Source organism: Limulus polyphemus, unplaced genomic scaffold, assembly GCF_000517525.1.
Source record: "Limulus polyphemus unplaced genomic scaffold, Limulus_polyphemus-2.1.2 Scaffold51, whole genome shotgun sequence".
Lineage (NCBI taxonomy): Eukaryota > Metazoa > Arthropoda > Merostomata > Xiphosura > Limulidae > Limulus > Limulus polyphemus.
Genome location: NW_013665661.1, coordinates 1309478 through 1323002, shown reverse-complemented (window position 1 = coordinate 1323002; position 13525 = coordinate 1309478). Strand labels below are relative to the sequence as shown.

The following is a 13525-nucleotide window of genomic DNA, read 5'->3' as shown; positions in this document are numbered from 1 at the left end:
TAGTAGGATTGGAAAATTAAACAATATCTGGATAGCTGGATCAGCATAAAGCTTAATAATAACTAGAGGACTAGAACTTAACTTAAGGAAGAGCTGACAGTTATTTTTATAGATTAAGTAATCAATGTAGAATTGAACAAGAAACAAAAAAAAATACTAAAAATAAATGAATAATAAAATATTAAATACACTTAAAAAGAAAAAAAGGTATTTTCATTCTTGGAGTGCCTCAGTTGTTCAACAGTAACTGTAAGGGCTTATAATGATAAAAATCATGTTTTAATACCTACAGTGGACAGAGTACAGATAGCCCATGATGAAGCTTTATCCTTAACAAAAAAAAACATTATTCAAAATCCCTTAATTAAGTTAAGAGATGTTTTGTGACAAAGAATTAAAACTATTCATAACTGTTCACAGGAAACCACCCACAATATAGGCTTATTTAAAGGTTTTTGCATTATTTGTAAAGGCTTGATTTTCTTTATGATATTATTCTTATTGTGTGGCTTTCTGGTCTATTCATGTCTTGTGTAATTTCAAGCAAGATGATTTTTGAATAACATACGTAATCTTAAAACATCATAACTTTTTTACCATATCCAATTATTAAGCTTAATTTTTCAGCCTCAATTTTAATTCTTTTTGTGCTTCTTTTTTTTTAAAAAACACACTCATTGACCTTGAGAAGAGTTGTTTAACATTTAAAAATATGTTGGATCATTTGGAGTGGCTCACTGAATGGTTACAATAACTTTTCATTTTTTAATGTCTGCTTTTGTTAACTAAAGTTTAGTTTATAATGCATTCATTCCTTTTTAAATTTAGTTTAATGAATAAAGTTTTTTGTTATACTGACACAAAAATAGTATTTGACTTTAGTATATTAATTACATAATAGTTCATTATAAATGATGAATGTAATTTTCTAATACATAAAGTATTTTATATTCATCATGTTACCTGTAGAAGATCAGTCCATTGGATCTGCCCTATCTCATAAAAAATGGTTTCTTATTTCAAGTTTTGAATAATTTATTTAAATAAATCTTATTCGTAAACTATTAGGCATTTGTTAGAGTGGTTATTTAAAAAACAGTCGTCCCTAACTATATATATATATATATACTATTTCAGCGATGCAGAAAGAATATCAAAGAAGGAAAGGCACGACTTCCTCCACCAGGTGCTCGTCCTATTATACCTCAAGAATCTCATTCATCAGAATCCAAGCATACAGAACAAACAAGTGTTGAGTCAAAATCATTACATAATGGAAAAATAGAAGAAGAAACCATGGGTTCCTGCAAGTCATCATCCAATGCAGAGAGTAAAGTAGGAACAAATACAGGAATTTCTCTGGTGCCGGAAGTGGTACTTACTCAGGAGCATTCAGATGAAGAAGAGAGTATGAAAGACAGTTCCTTAGCTCCATCTTTACCTGTTCGGACAATACTTCCTCCTCCTCCTCCATTAACACCAGCTCCTTTGAGAAGTTTGGGACTTCGAGCTGTTCATCCAGTTAATGATTTCCCACCAAGACTTACTTATCTACACAGACAAAACTCCATACCTAATAATGCTTTTCCATCTTTTAATACAGGACTAGTTCCAAATACCTCTCCTGTTTCAAGCAGAGCTGGAATAAGTGGACCTGTTGTTCAGAATGTATTTTTTATGCCTGCAAGCTCTCAGGCCTCACCTTCTGGTCCAATACCCATTCCAGCTATGCAGGCACCAGTATTCATTCCTCCATCAAGTGGTACTAGTAATGTTTCCAGTTCATTTATACCCCCGTTTCCACATCCATCCTATTCCACCCCTCAGTTGTTTCAAGCACTTTCACCACAGCCAGTACTTGAGGCTCGAACTGGACCAAATGCTGTGGTTTTGGGATCACAAATGATTCCAGGAGCCCAGGCACGAGTACCTCTGCCTGCCCATAATACAATTACAAATATGCCTCTTTTACGAAATGGGTTTTTTGTTACAGGTCCTGTAGAGAGACCTGGACCACAGATGACTTATTTCCCCTCACCAACAACACTACCTGTCTGCACTGGTTCCTTACAGTTTCAAACGGTAACAACATTAGCCATGTGTTGTTCTAATAGTAGTAATACCTTTTATACTTCTGCTGTGTCCATACCTCCTTCAAGTGCACCATTATTACCTCAGATTCCATCTCTGAGGCCACCTGTGTGTTCTGTAGTTCCTGTGTGTTCAAACAAATCCATCGTAGAAGCATCAACAAAGACTTCCGAGTCTGTTCGTGTTTCCCATCCCATCGATAATGATGGAAGTTATGTAAAGACTTCTTCCAGTTCCATGTCACCAGAAACATGTAAAAGTAGTTTGCCAGTTTCTGAAAAAGTAGCTGATGTACAGAAAATTGAATCTCCTCCTGTAGAAAAGAAACCACAGGTGACTACTCAGTCTGTGGGTGTACAGTCAGAAGCACCTCCACCATCACCTAAGAAAGAGCCAGTGGTGCCTGAAACTGAAACACGTGGTGTGCAAACAGAAATCAAGCTAAAAGATATTGAAGTCACCGTGGATTCTGATTGGCTTGAAGAGGAAGACAGTTCGGGTGAGGATATTGTTAGTGATAAAAACTATTATAAAAACAAAGTCTTAGTAAAACTTCGAGAACACACCTATAGCTGTGACCTCAAAAGAGAAACAGCCAAGAAAAAACTGCAAGTTGAAAAACTAAAGCCATCCTTTTGCTATATGAACAGACTGGTTGGAGGTTTTGAATGTGTAAATTCGATATTTCAGTATCTTGGAGTTGCAGATCTCCTCAGGTGAGAGAAATGTGTGTGAATACAGCTGATGATGATTAATCTGTTATTAGTTGATATGAAAATTGTTTACATTTCAAATAAATTTCCTGAAAGTTTCCTTTATCATTTAATTATATAATGAAATACAAATGACTTCAAATATTTTGAAGTTTAGATAGATGTTAATAGTAGATACAAATATGAGACTTCTTTAGCTAAAGGCTGTTTTAGTTTAATTCTTTTCTTACAACTATAGTTGATGTAGTATTACACCACAGTTTTTCATGATTATGTTCGCATTCTTAATAATAGTTGACAAACTTTATAACTGTGCAAAAATATATTTTATCTAGTAAAATTTGTAGCAGAGAAACTGAAATGATAAACTGATTAACCAATTTATGTTAGAAGACCGACATGTAAGATTTTGTAAAAGCTTCAACTAACTAACCTTTGCAGATTGTGAAATGCACATTCAGTGCCTAGTATACTGCATGTTAGCTGCATCTAACTTCATTTATAGCAAAAATATATAGATAATGTATTCAAATCTTTTTCAGCATTTTAAGTCTAGGTGCATTTCATTTCAAAATAATTTAGTAATCAATATCTAGAACCACTTTATGCATAAAAGATGAATTTTCTATTTTGTAAGTAATTTCTAAGTCTCACTTAGCAGTTTCTAATTGACTTTATAAGCAGAAACTACTCTTAGGCCCGATATCATGGTTTTGAATACAACTTCACATGTAATTTGTTCAGTGTGTTATAATTCTTTATGTTCATTTTATTGTTAGTTAATTTTAGTTTCGGTCCAGTTGATTAATGATTCTATGACTAAAAATAAGTTATTTCTTGTACAAAAATAATTACATTTTTCTTTCTTATTCAAATAATCTTAGACTACATTTACCTGAATCTGTCAGTGTAGAGTGACATAAAATAGACAATTCTGCTTAATTATCAATTTATCATCACTTCATCATTATACATAATTATATACACAGGTAAGAACAAGTATGATACACTGATTGGTTCTTGTGATTTAAAAATTGCTTAAATGAGTTGTATAGATTTGGCAGACATAACTTTTATAAAGCATTAAAAATCATTAGCTCATTCAGCACTTGTATTTCAACATCTTTCATTATTCGTGTGGTTTCATTTGGAACCAATAAGTTAGTGTTATTTTAATTGACAATTTTGCCTCATGTTTTTTTTAAGTAAAAAATCTTACAATTTGTTAATTTTCTAATTTAGTGGAATGCATACTGTAAAATAATTTGTTTTGAAAGAACATTGTATTTATAAGAAATTGAGTTTTTAAGTATTCTATGGTACTTGTATGAGTACTGAAAACCTTGAGAGCACTTAAGTTGACTTTTTCTTTTCAAATAAAAATTTTAAAAGCATACACTGTACTGATAAATTTTGGAAAGTTATTTCAATTGTAACTTTTAGTAGAATTAAACAGATGATCAACAACTGATCGTTCTCTGGGCTGAAACAATCTCAGTCTATCATGACATAGTGATTCATAAAATCCAAATCTACAAGTGTCCTCTGTCATGTCTATCTATAATAGTACTCATGACCATTGCCAATCTTATTATCAAGGTAAAGCTCACAGATTTAAGCCAATAGCAATGTTGAAATTTTGTCCCAATACTTTTGTGCAGAAAAATTTTCAAGATTAAAAGAGATCAGTGTTATGTAGTATGAAAAGGTTGAATAGTGAGCTTTGAAATGATAAGAGTATTTTAGTTGCTTTTATCAAAATGTATTCAAAAATTAGTGCGAAATGATTATGCATGGTAATCATTGGTGTGGAAATAGCCTATAGTTTAACGCAATTGATATTAATCTTTTTTTGCTAACAATGTTGTAGGAAATAGGAGAGAAAATTCAATTATACAACCGGTGCTAGATAAGGATAATAGAATTTCATTAGTATAATTTTTATTTTATTCTATTATAGTTATTATTCTATTTTTACCAGAATGTTATAACCAAACAACATGCAAAATGATTGTGGAGTTTCATAATCATTTCAGATCAGTTTTTAATACTGTCTGTGTAATAACCTGTGGGTAAAATTCAAACCTTACGTTATGATGCAAACATTTCAGACATCATAGTTACGTGTAAGTTAATCTGTGTTCAACATTTATCAACATGCTGCTGACTGGACTGTCAAAGAATGCAGTATGTGTTGCATAATTGTAACTTCAGGCTGTAAAATTGTTTCTCAACTGAAATGATAATTTCATACATTTGTTAAAATTAAAGATTTATAAAATACAGACTTCTAAAATAGCCTGACTTTATGTCTAGAGTTGGCAGATAGTAGTCTTTTTAGTGAATAGAATATTAAAGTATTATTCCAGTACTCAAATGTAGTTGATATGGGATTGGAACAATATGAATTGCACACTTCTGCATATGTATTATGAAAAATGTAAACTGAGGCATATTCTGAGAAGAAAAGTTATGTGTGTGTGTGTCTGTCTAATATATATTATATGATACTTGAATGTTGTAATAAATGCTGTTTAGCAATGTATTATTGATAATAACTTCTGACTGAAAGTAAAGAAGAGAATTTAATTTTTTTTTAATGTATCAACCACACTATGTCTAGTATATCCAGTGACAATGAGGCCTTTTGCTAAATTTCAGGGCTCTACAGACTGTCTGGGATACAACAGACATAGTAAAGGTTGAGATGCTATTTATGTTAACAAATTGCTTGAACAACAACTGTTTATAAATCTTTATGTCACTACAAATTACAGTAAGGATTTTTTTGTTAACACTATTCCTTATTTTTACAACATATTAATACATGGTATATGTACATATATGTCAATATCTTCCACTCCTGAAAACTTTTCTTTCTGATACATAAACATATTTTTCTGTTTTATGTTTTCTTATTTTACTCATCATCTTCAAACTTCTATTACGTATTGTAACATTTCCGCATGAAACAAATTGAAGCTGGATATTCTATGAAGAACCTTACTTGGAGTAAAAAAGGCAATCTCTTATCTCAATGTATAGTATTCAGTTAATCTGTTTATTGTCAAAGTAATCCATTCTTTTATAACTTGTAAACAGTAAACTTGTAAGTTTAATTGACCATAAGACTGAACAGTAATGTTGTTTGAACAAATATTGTTATGCACTGTATTTGATATTAAACAAAGCTTGTAAAGAAAGCAGCAAACAGTAAGGGATCTACACGTGGGAATGGAGGAACACCTTTTGCTTTTTGTAAATTTAACTATCTGGTATTTGACCAGCTTTTTTACTGTCTACAGTATTGAAATTCTTCATGATATTGATCCATCCAAAATTGGTATTGAACTTGATATCAAGCAAAAAGGTGGTATTGGTAAATTCCTAGGTGATATTCGATTATTGTTTAGAACTTGTACTAAATTGCTGAGACTGATATTTCTGTTTAAAATATCCTTAGAGCTTTCAATTTTAGAAATATACGCTCTTTGCTAATGTCTTATCCTTCTCTCACATTGTTTGATTTATTAAGTTGTTTTTTCATCTTCAATTCATGAAAGACGACATTTCATTAAGATAAAAGAAAAAAAGAGGAAACTATATATGCTATATAGATATATTTATAATAAGGAACACAAAACTGTTTCCCTCTGTCTTTTTAATAACTTGACTAAACTTTTTCTGATATAGAGTAGTTTTTTTGCTTCTTTTCTTTTTCCATGACAAAATTCTATATCCAGCTGTAATTTTATAACTCTCCCTGCTGAATTAGTATTATAAAAGTAACTATTGCCATATTCTTCAGTGCCAGCCAAGTTTCTCGGACGTGGAGAACTCTAGCAACACAACCATTTCTTGTAAGTATAAAAAATAATTTTAACTTAAATATACATTTTTTTCGTCATTTCTTTGAATTTATTACTTAATTATGCAACTATAGGTTAAATAGTTATTTTAAACCATTGCAATAGATATAGATTCTGATTAATTTCATCAGAATTGATTAATATAAAATTGTTTTGTAATATTAGATTATTGAGTAGGTTTGAGTATTTCTTCACTATGTTATGTTGTATAACCTAACTGCATTGTTTGATTTTTCATTCTAGTAGGTTCTTTGTAAATGTTTTTATTTTCATCTGTAGTAGTTTCATTTCTTTTGAAAAAAGCTGTGTTCTACCATTTTAGATTAAGTATTTAGTTTAAAATACTCTAATATAACCTTATGTAATGTAAGTAAAAATGTTTTTTTTATCTAAATTTTTTACTCCTAATTTCTAATACAGTATTAACCTTTCTGAAATTAAAGTAGGTTAAAAGCAAATAAAAGAGTAAGCCCAACAAGTATATATATATATATATATATATTGGAAAAAAGTCAAAGAAAATTATTCTGTAGACCACTTGGAAAATGATTTATGTAGAGAGTTAGTTTTTAAGGTAGTGATAAATAGTATGACATTCAGTTGTAATTTGTTGCAAAAAGTGTTTATTTCCTACCTTGTAAATTTTTCGGTCAAATTTGACTTGTAATCCATAACAGTTTGAATAGTGTTTGGTGTTTGATATATTATGTTGAAACATTGCATACTGATTGTAAGCAAATAATAGTTAGCCATGACTCATTTTAAGATTACATTTTGAATAAAGGGAATTGTGTGATGTATCTTATGAGGAATTATCAAATTTTATATTCTCTTTTGTATAGAATAAAACTTGTGTTCAAACTATTTTCAGTGGAAATGTGTATGCCTGGGAGATCTCTACATAACGAATTGGGCCCTCTGTGCAAAGGCTCTAGAATGTTTCAACACCACCTCTCTTGTAAGTTTTCTATTTTTTCTTTTCCAATTGAAATTAAACTTGTCATATTATATTTAAAAACTTTTTTTTTTATAATTATTAGCATGTGACCCTTACTTTAACATAATATTTTAGAAACAACCTGATTTATAGACGATTTTTTCAGCACTTGTTAACTTAGTATTCAGCAGTCTGACAAACTTGGACAAAGGAACAAGATAGAAATAATTGATACATAGGAAACAAAACTCAAAAGTCCACTGTAAGAGTTGTAGAATTACAACAACGAGAACTGTAAATGTAAGAGAAAAAAATCGTATTTGAAGATTGCCATGAAAATATTATACATTATCAGTGTAAGGAAAATCAGCATATAAAATAACTATAGGCTTGTAGACACTAGCTGTCTATGAGTAATGGGATTGTCACAGTGACTAATTTACCATTGTGTGAAAAGTTGTTTCTAATTTTTTTGTATTAGGATTTGAGAGATGTTGGCCATTTAGAAGATCGTGCAACTTTTTGGGGTTACTTCATAAGAATTTTGGGACATTTAAGGAATCTCCAGCATTTAGCATTTGGAGAAGTAGTACCAGAAGTTTTACCAGCAGTTTCTGAGACAGTTACTCATCTTCAAACACTCACAGCTGAATGTGTCACAGAAGCCACTGGAGCATCAGTTTGGTAAGTTGTTTGCCAATATTTAATGGTGCAGTTACTGTAGCTACTTTCTTTGAATGTGTCAAAGAATTTACTTTGGCATCAATTTATTGTCGTAGTTCAATGTTTATTTATACTAATAATAGCTGTGTTCTCTGACACAGAAGCTACTGGAGCATCAGTGTATTAAGTCAGTTGTCATTATTTATTGTGTAGTTCACTAGCTGCTCCATTCATGTGTTACATTAAGCTGTTATTCTGTAGCATTTATCTTCTTTGTGTATTGTGTAGTGAAATTAATTAATCCTTGTTATTGGATATTATTGTCACTGTAGTGATTATCAGTTTTTATGTCCTAGGTCCTTTGAAAAATGTAACTGTAAGATGTTATGTATTAGCAGAAATGCTGCCCTACGCACATCTATTTGTGCTAGAAATTACCAATCATAGTATTCATACCTCATTGAACAAATTTGGGAAAAAGTGAACATTTCCTAAAAAAGGATATTTTTCTGGGAAGTACTGCATGGGAAAAATGTTTGGGTTGTGCTCTTTAGTCTTTGCATCAAAATGATTCAATGAACAGAGCTCAAATTTTTCATAACTTTTACTGATATAAACTGTAATGTATTTATATTTTAAAAGTGGTACTATTTATTGAAAAAAACAATAGTTTTTTTAAGAAATCCAGTTTCACAGTACTACATTTAGAAATTACATCAATAAAGATATAATTAAATCCTCACATACAGTCCTAGTGAAAGTTGTGTTCTTGTCGTCAGGAGGGAACTTTTATTTAAAATTGCATTCTCTTATAAAGAAATGGTTGTTGCACATACCACAGTTATTTTTCTAGTTGTCTGAAATTTTTTGAATACCCAAAGTGTGAAATTTTTTATGGATTTTTGTTTGTGGTGCCATTCAATAGATGGTGCAGATACTGACATACACACTACATCCATTATAGTAAGAAAATGTGATTGATTGGTTTTGTTTTAAATATAATTTCTTATTTATTCTATGATGCATGCAAAATTTTATCATCTTAACATTTTCCAGCCTGTGAAAATGACATCAGATTTGAAAAATTATTTATGGTGTATACCCACACATTTCTTTCAAAATAAAATTATAACTATAATGTTGAGGTTTTAAATATCATTTGATGTCAATTTTATTAACCTTTATTTTGGATGAAATAATTTTAAAAAATTAAACTGCTAGCCCTAAATGATGGTTTGCAGCCTGTTGGAATTGCCATTCAGATGATTAAAAATTGTTAAATGACGGTTTGCGCAGATACAACTTGTCAGTAAGTGAACCTAAGCTACAAAATTGGAAGTCTTTTTATCCATTTGGGGATTCTTGTTGTCATTTATTTAGGATATTCTATAATTTTAAGCCACAAAATGATAATAAATTAATTTAATGAATCCACTCACTTGTATTTGTTGATTTTACTGAAAAAATTGTCTTGGTAGTTAATTTTCTGTTTACAAGAACTGTTCCAAGGTTCATAACTCAAGGCCATCAATCACTGCTAGTATCATATTTTGCTCTTGGTCAAAGGTAAGAGATGTTGCGTCTTTTTTGAACATGTGTTCCTTAAATTAGAAAAAAGGAGGACATAGATAAGTTTTATGTATAAAATAGAGTGAGATAAATACTATATATTTATATTAGTTTTAATACTTTAGATGATTTTTTCCCCACTAGTTTCTTCAACAAACTGGCCTAGCACATGATGTCATTATGGCTAATATGGTATATGTATGAAAACTTGCTTTTAGGTCAAGGTTACATGGAGCATGCATAATGACATAGTAATTAGCTATGTTATGTAATGGTTTGATTATGATATAAATCATAAATTGACAGAGAAATCAAATTTTTATTGCAAAAGGTTTCAAAAACTATGCCATATGTTTGAAATGTCTGTGTTTCAGATTTGGTAAATTTTATTAAGTTCTTAATTTTTATTAATGTAAGATCAAAGGTGGCATAACACTGAACACCAGGCTCCAAAGAGTTAATTAAATATACTAATTTACAAATGGATTTGGATGAGAAAATATTATTGATGCTCTTTTTCCTCATATAAACTTAATATAAAGTAGGAGCATACATGTAGAGTAGTAACTGTAGTTCTCACATGTATATTATTCTCAGTAATCTAAGGTATCTTGTATTACGTCCTACACAATTGCAACTTTTTTAGTTGGGTAGTTAGTAGAATTTTCTGATTAATCAATGGACTCCTTAATTGATTATTACATCATTGAAGTAAAGAAATAACAGGTACACGGTAGTCTTTGTCGAAGTAAAAAAACTTGTGATACTAACAGCCGAGCTTTTATACCTGTTGCGAGCAGAGCATAGATATTCCATTGTATGGCTTTATACTGAATAACAAATGGACATAATGACAAATTTGTGATTACTTCTATAGTTGGAAAAATTGAGAACACTAATAACTGGAAACCCTTACTTTACTTAGTTAATTTTTTTGTAAGTTCTAACATTAATCGATATGTGTGAATATTTTGTGTTCTTGATTGTGTATGTGAAGTAACTAAATAAAGTTTACCCTACACTGCTGATTTTGCTACATCTATTATTTTGGGGAAAATATAAAGCTTTATTGAAAAGAGTAATGTTCATTTACGAGGTTCTAGAAGTTATGCAAATGAAATATGAAACTATAAGATGAAAAAATTGTCTTTATTCTTAACTTGATAATCACTTTGCATTCAGAATGACTGAGTTAATGTTTTGCAAATTCACAGACAAATCTTTTATACAAATGCTTAATTAAGGTATCTGATTGTTTGTGTACAAAACATTTGAAATGTTTACTAAAAGCTTGTGAAATTTTGTGAAGTTATATTAAAAGTTAGAGTATGTATGGTTACAAGGTTGGTCAAAATGAGTGAGCCCATATATGGAGTTAATTGAAAGTAATGATAAAAATTATGATGTCAATATTTGAATTGCTAGATAATTGGAGTAATCAGAAACATTGAGTTTGATTAGTTGATTTTTTTGTGGCATTAATTGAGTTATATTAAAAGTTATAGTATGTATGGTTACAAGGTTGGTCAAAATGAGTGAGCCCATATATGGAGTTAATTGAAAGTAATGATGAAAAGAATCTTCAAACACTTTCATAGTTGAAAGGTTATAAATGTTGCAGCAAGATCTGAAGTGTTAACAAAATTGATTGTTAAATATGTTGAATATTTCTATATATTTCATGATTCCTCTTGTTCTAATCCTATTTTGTGTCTTAATCCTACAAACTTTTATTAGATGTAAATATTCTTTAGGTTTGAGTTTTGGGGATAAAACACTATTGAAAAAGTAAGAATTATTCTCCTTGAGACCATAAACATTTAGGGGTGAACTTTAACCTTGCAAGCTCTTCCTTGCTATTGTTTCAGTAGCTTTTTAAAATTTTGTTTGTCTTGTCTTTACTCTCAGTTGGTTTTTACCTCTTTAGAATAAAACTTAGTACAACTATCCAAGAGGGGATAAGCATAAAAGGTTTAACATAAATTATGTTGCAAATTTAAAAAATACATTTCCAGCACATTATTCCATTCTGTGGCTACTATGTTGAGGTCTTAGTATTGAAGACATCTGTAACAAACTCTCTAAAATTTTTTTTTAATGAAATAACTAGTTTAAAATTAAAATATCTGCTAAAATCTTTTATTTTGCTTTTAAACTCTATAAATGACATTTCAACTCTAAAATAAAAAACATATACCATATTGTACTGAAAATCATGAAGTTTGGTGGAATATAATGTTTTTATTTTGCTATAGTAAGATTCCCTTAGTCATAAATGAAGCAGTAGTTTTACATTTAACACACCGGTTGTGATTATAAATAATTATATTTTGTTTCGTCATAGACATAAAATAACGTTGATGAGGCCCTCAAGATGATGTAAATATGTTACTTTCATCTATTTTCATTTAATGTTAATTTTAATTAATAACTCTTTTTCAGGACAACACTATGTAAAGTTGACTTCAGTAAAATAGGAAGACTCAGCTATTTGAACTATCTTTGGGTAAGGGGTGGAGGAGGGCTTCGTCTGCCATCATTAATGTCCAATGGGGGTTTACAATCTCTGGAGAACCTCACCATGCTTCGACATCTGGTGAGCTCATCTAGTTTACTGTAGTAATGTTTTTGTTTTTTGTGTGTGTATGTGAAAATCTTCACATTTAATGAACTAATAAATCATCCTTCTTATAAACATTTGAGGATTAAACCTTTCCTGGCTAGTATCTTGTGTTTTTTTTATGAAGGCATTTGATAACTAAGTTTTCACAACTTCTAGCTGATCTCCTATGCCTTCCTCAAATCACCTACAGAGTAGAAATTATATCTGTAATGTTCAGATTTCGATATTTGTTTTGGATAATGTAAGAAAAAAAAGTCCAATTTGTTCCCATAATGTAATTGTTAATTGGGATATTGAAGTATTGAAACTTATTGTCAACATACATAATAAAAATATCTCAAATAATTTTGAAACTGTGAATTTTTGAAGTTGGTGGTGTCAAAAACCATATAGTTCAACTAACTACACTTTTTGTTTTGCAACTTCTAAAGCTAATAAAATCATAACGATATCACCTGAAAGGTGGGACTATTTTCTTTCTCACAGTCCTTGTCACAGAGCTTCCTTCTTTTCTTATCTAAATTGTAAATTTCTAAACTTAGTTATTACATCAGAAGTCATACTTTGGTCACATGCCATCAAGTAATCAAACTATATCGTGTTTCGTCAGGCTCGGTGGATCACATTCAACTAATTGATTATTCTCACATGAGCCTAATATTCCAATGTTTGAGTTTTTTAAGGATATTTTGAGACTACTCTTCACTTAGTTGGTAGACATCTTTATGTATAATAATTTAGTATTAGGTCATCAAGAAATTAATGTCTCCGATGATCATAGTTTCCAACGTGTGAACATTGCTTCGTCTCTTCTGGAGCGTAATGTGCGTGAACCATTTTTGGACAGAATTGTTACCGGTGATGAAAAATGGATTTTCTATGCGAATATTAAACGCCAAAAACAATGGCTCAGTCTTAGATAAAAACCACTTCCGACTCCAAAACCTAGACTCCATCCGCAGAAAGTGATGCTTTACATTTGGTGGAATATCAAAGGAGTAATTCATTTCGAACTTCTCAATCCACAGACAAATTGTACAATTCAGAGATCTGTAGTCAG

The 13525-nt window shown here is 30.4% G+C and overlaps 1 protein-coding gene across 3 annotated transcripts in view; it reads left to right on the top strand.

The window, feature by feature from the left end:
- Positions 1 to 13525, top strand: part of LOC106463188 — a 64042-nt gene that overhangs the window by 44169 nt on the left and 6348 nt on the right. For all 3 annotated transcript variants that reach the window (XM_022391010.1, XM_022391015.1, XM_013923186.2), the window contains 5 exons: positions 1138 to 2807; positions 6613 to 6664; positions 7545 to 7631; positions 8092 to 8294; positions 12285 to 12438. In XM_022391010.1, the coding sequence (XP_022246718.1) occupies positions 1138 to 2807; positions 6613 to 6664; positions 7545 to 7631; positions 8092 to 8294; positions 12285 to 12438 (2166 nt within the window). The remainder of the gene's footprint in view (positions 1 to 1137; positions 2808 to 6612; positions 6665 to 7544; positions 7632 to 8091; positions 8295 to 12284; positions 12439 to 13525) is intronic.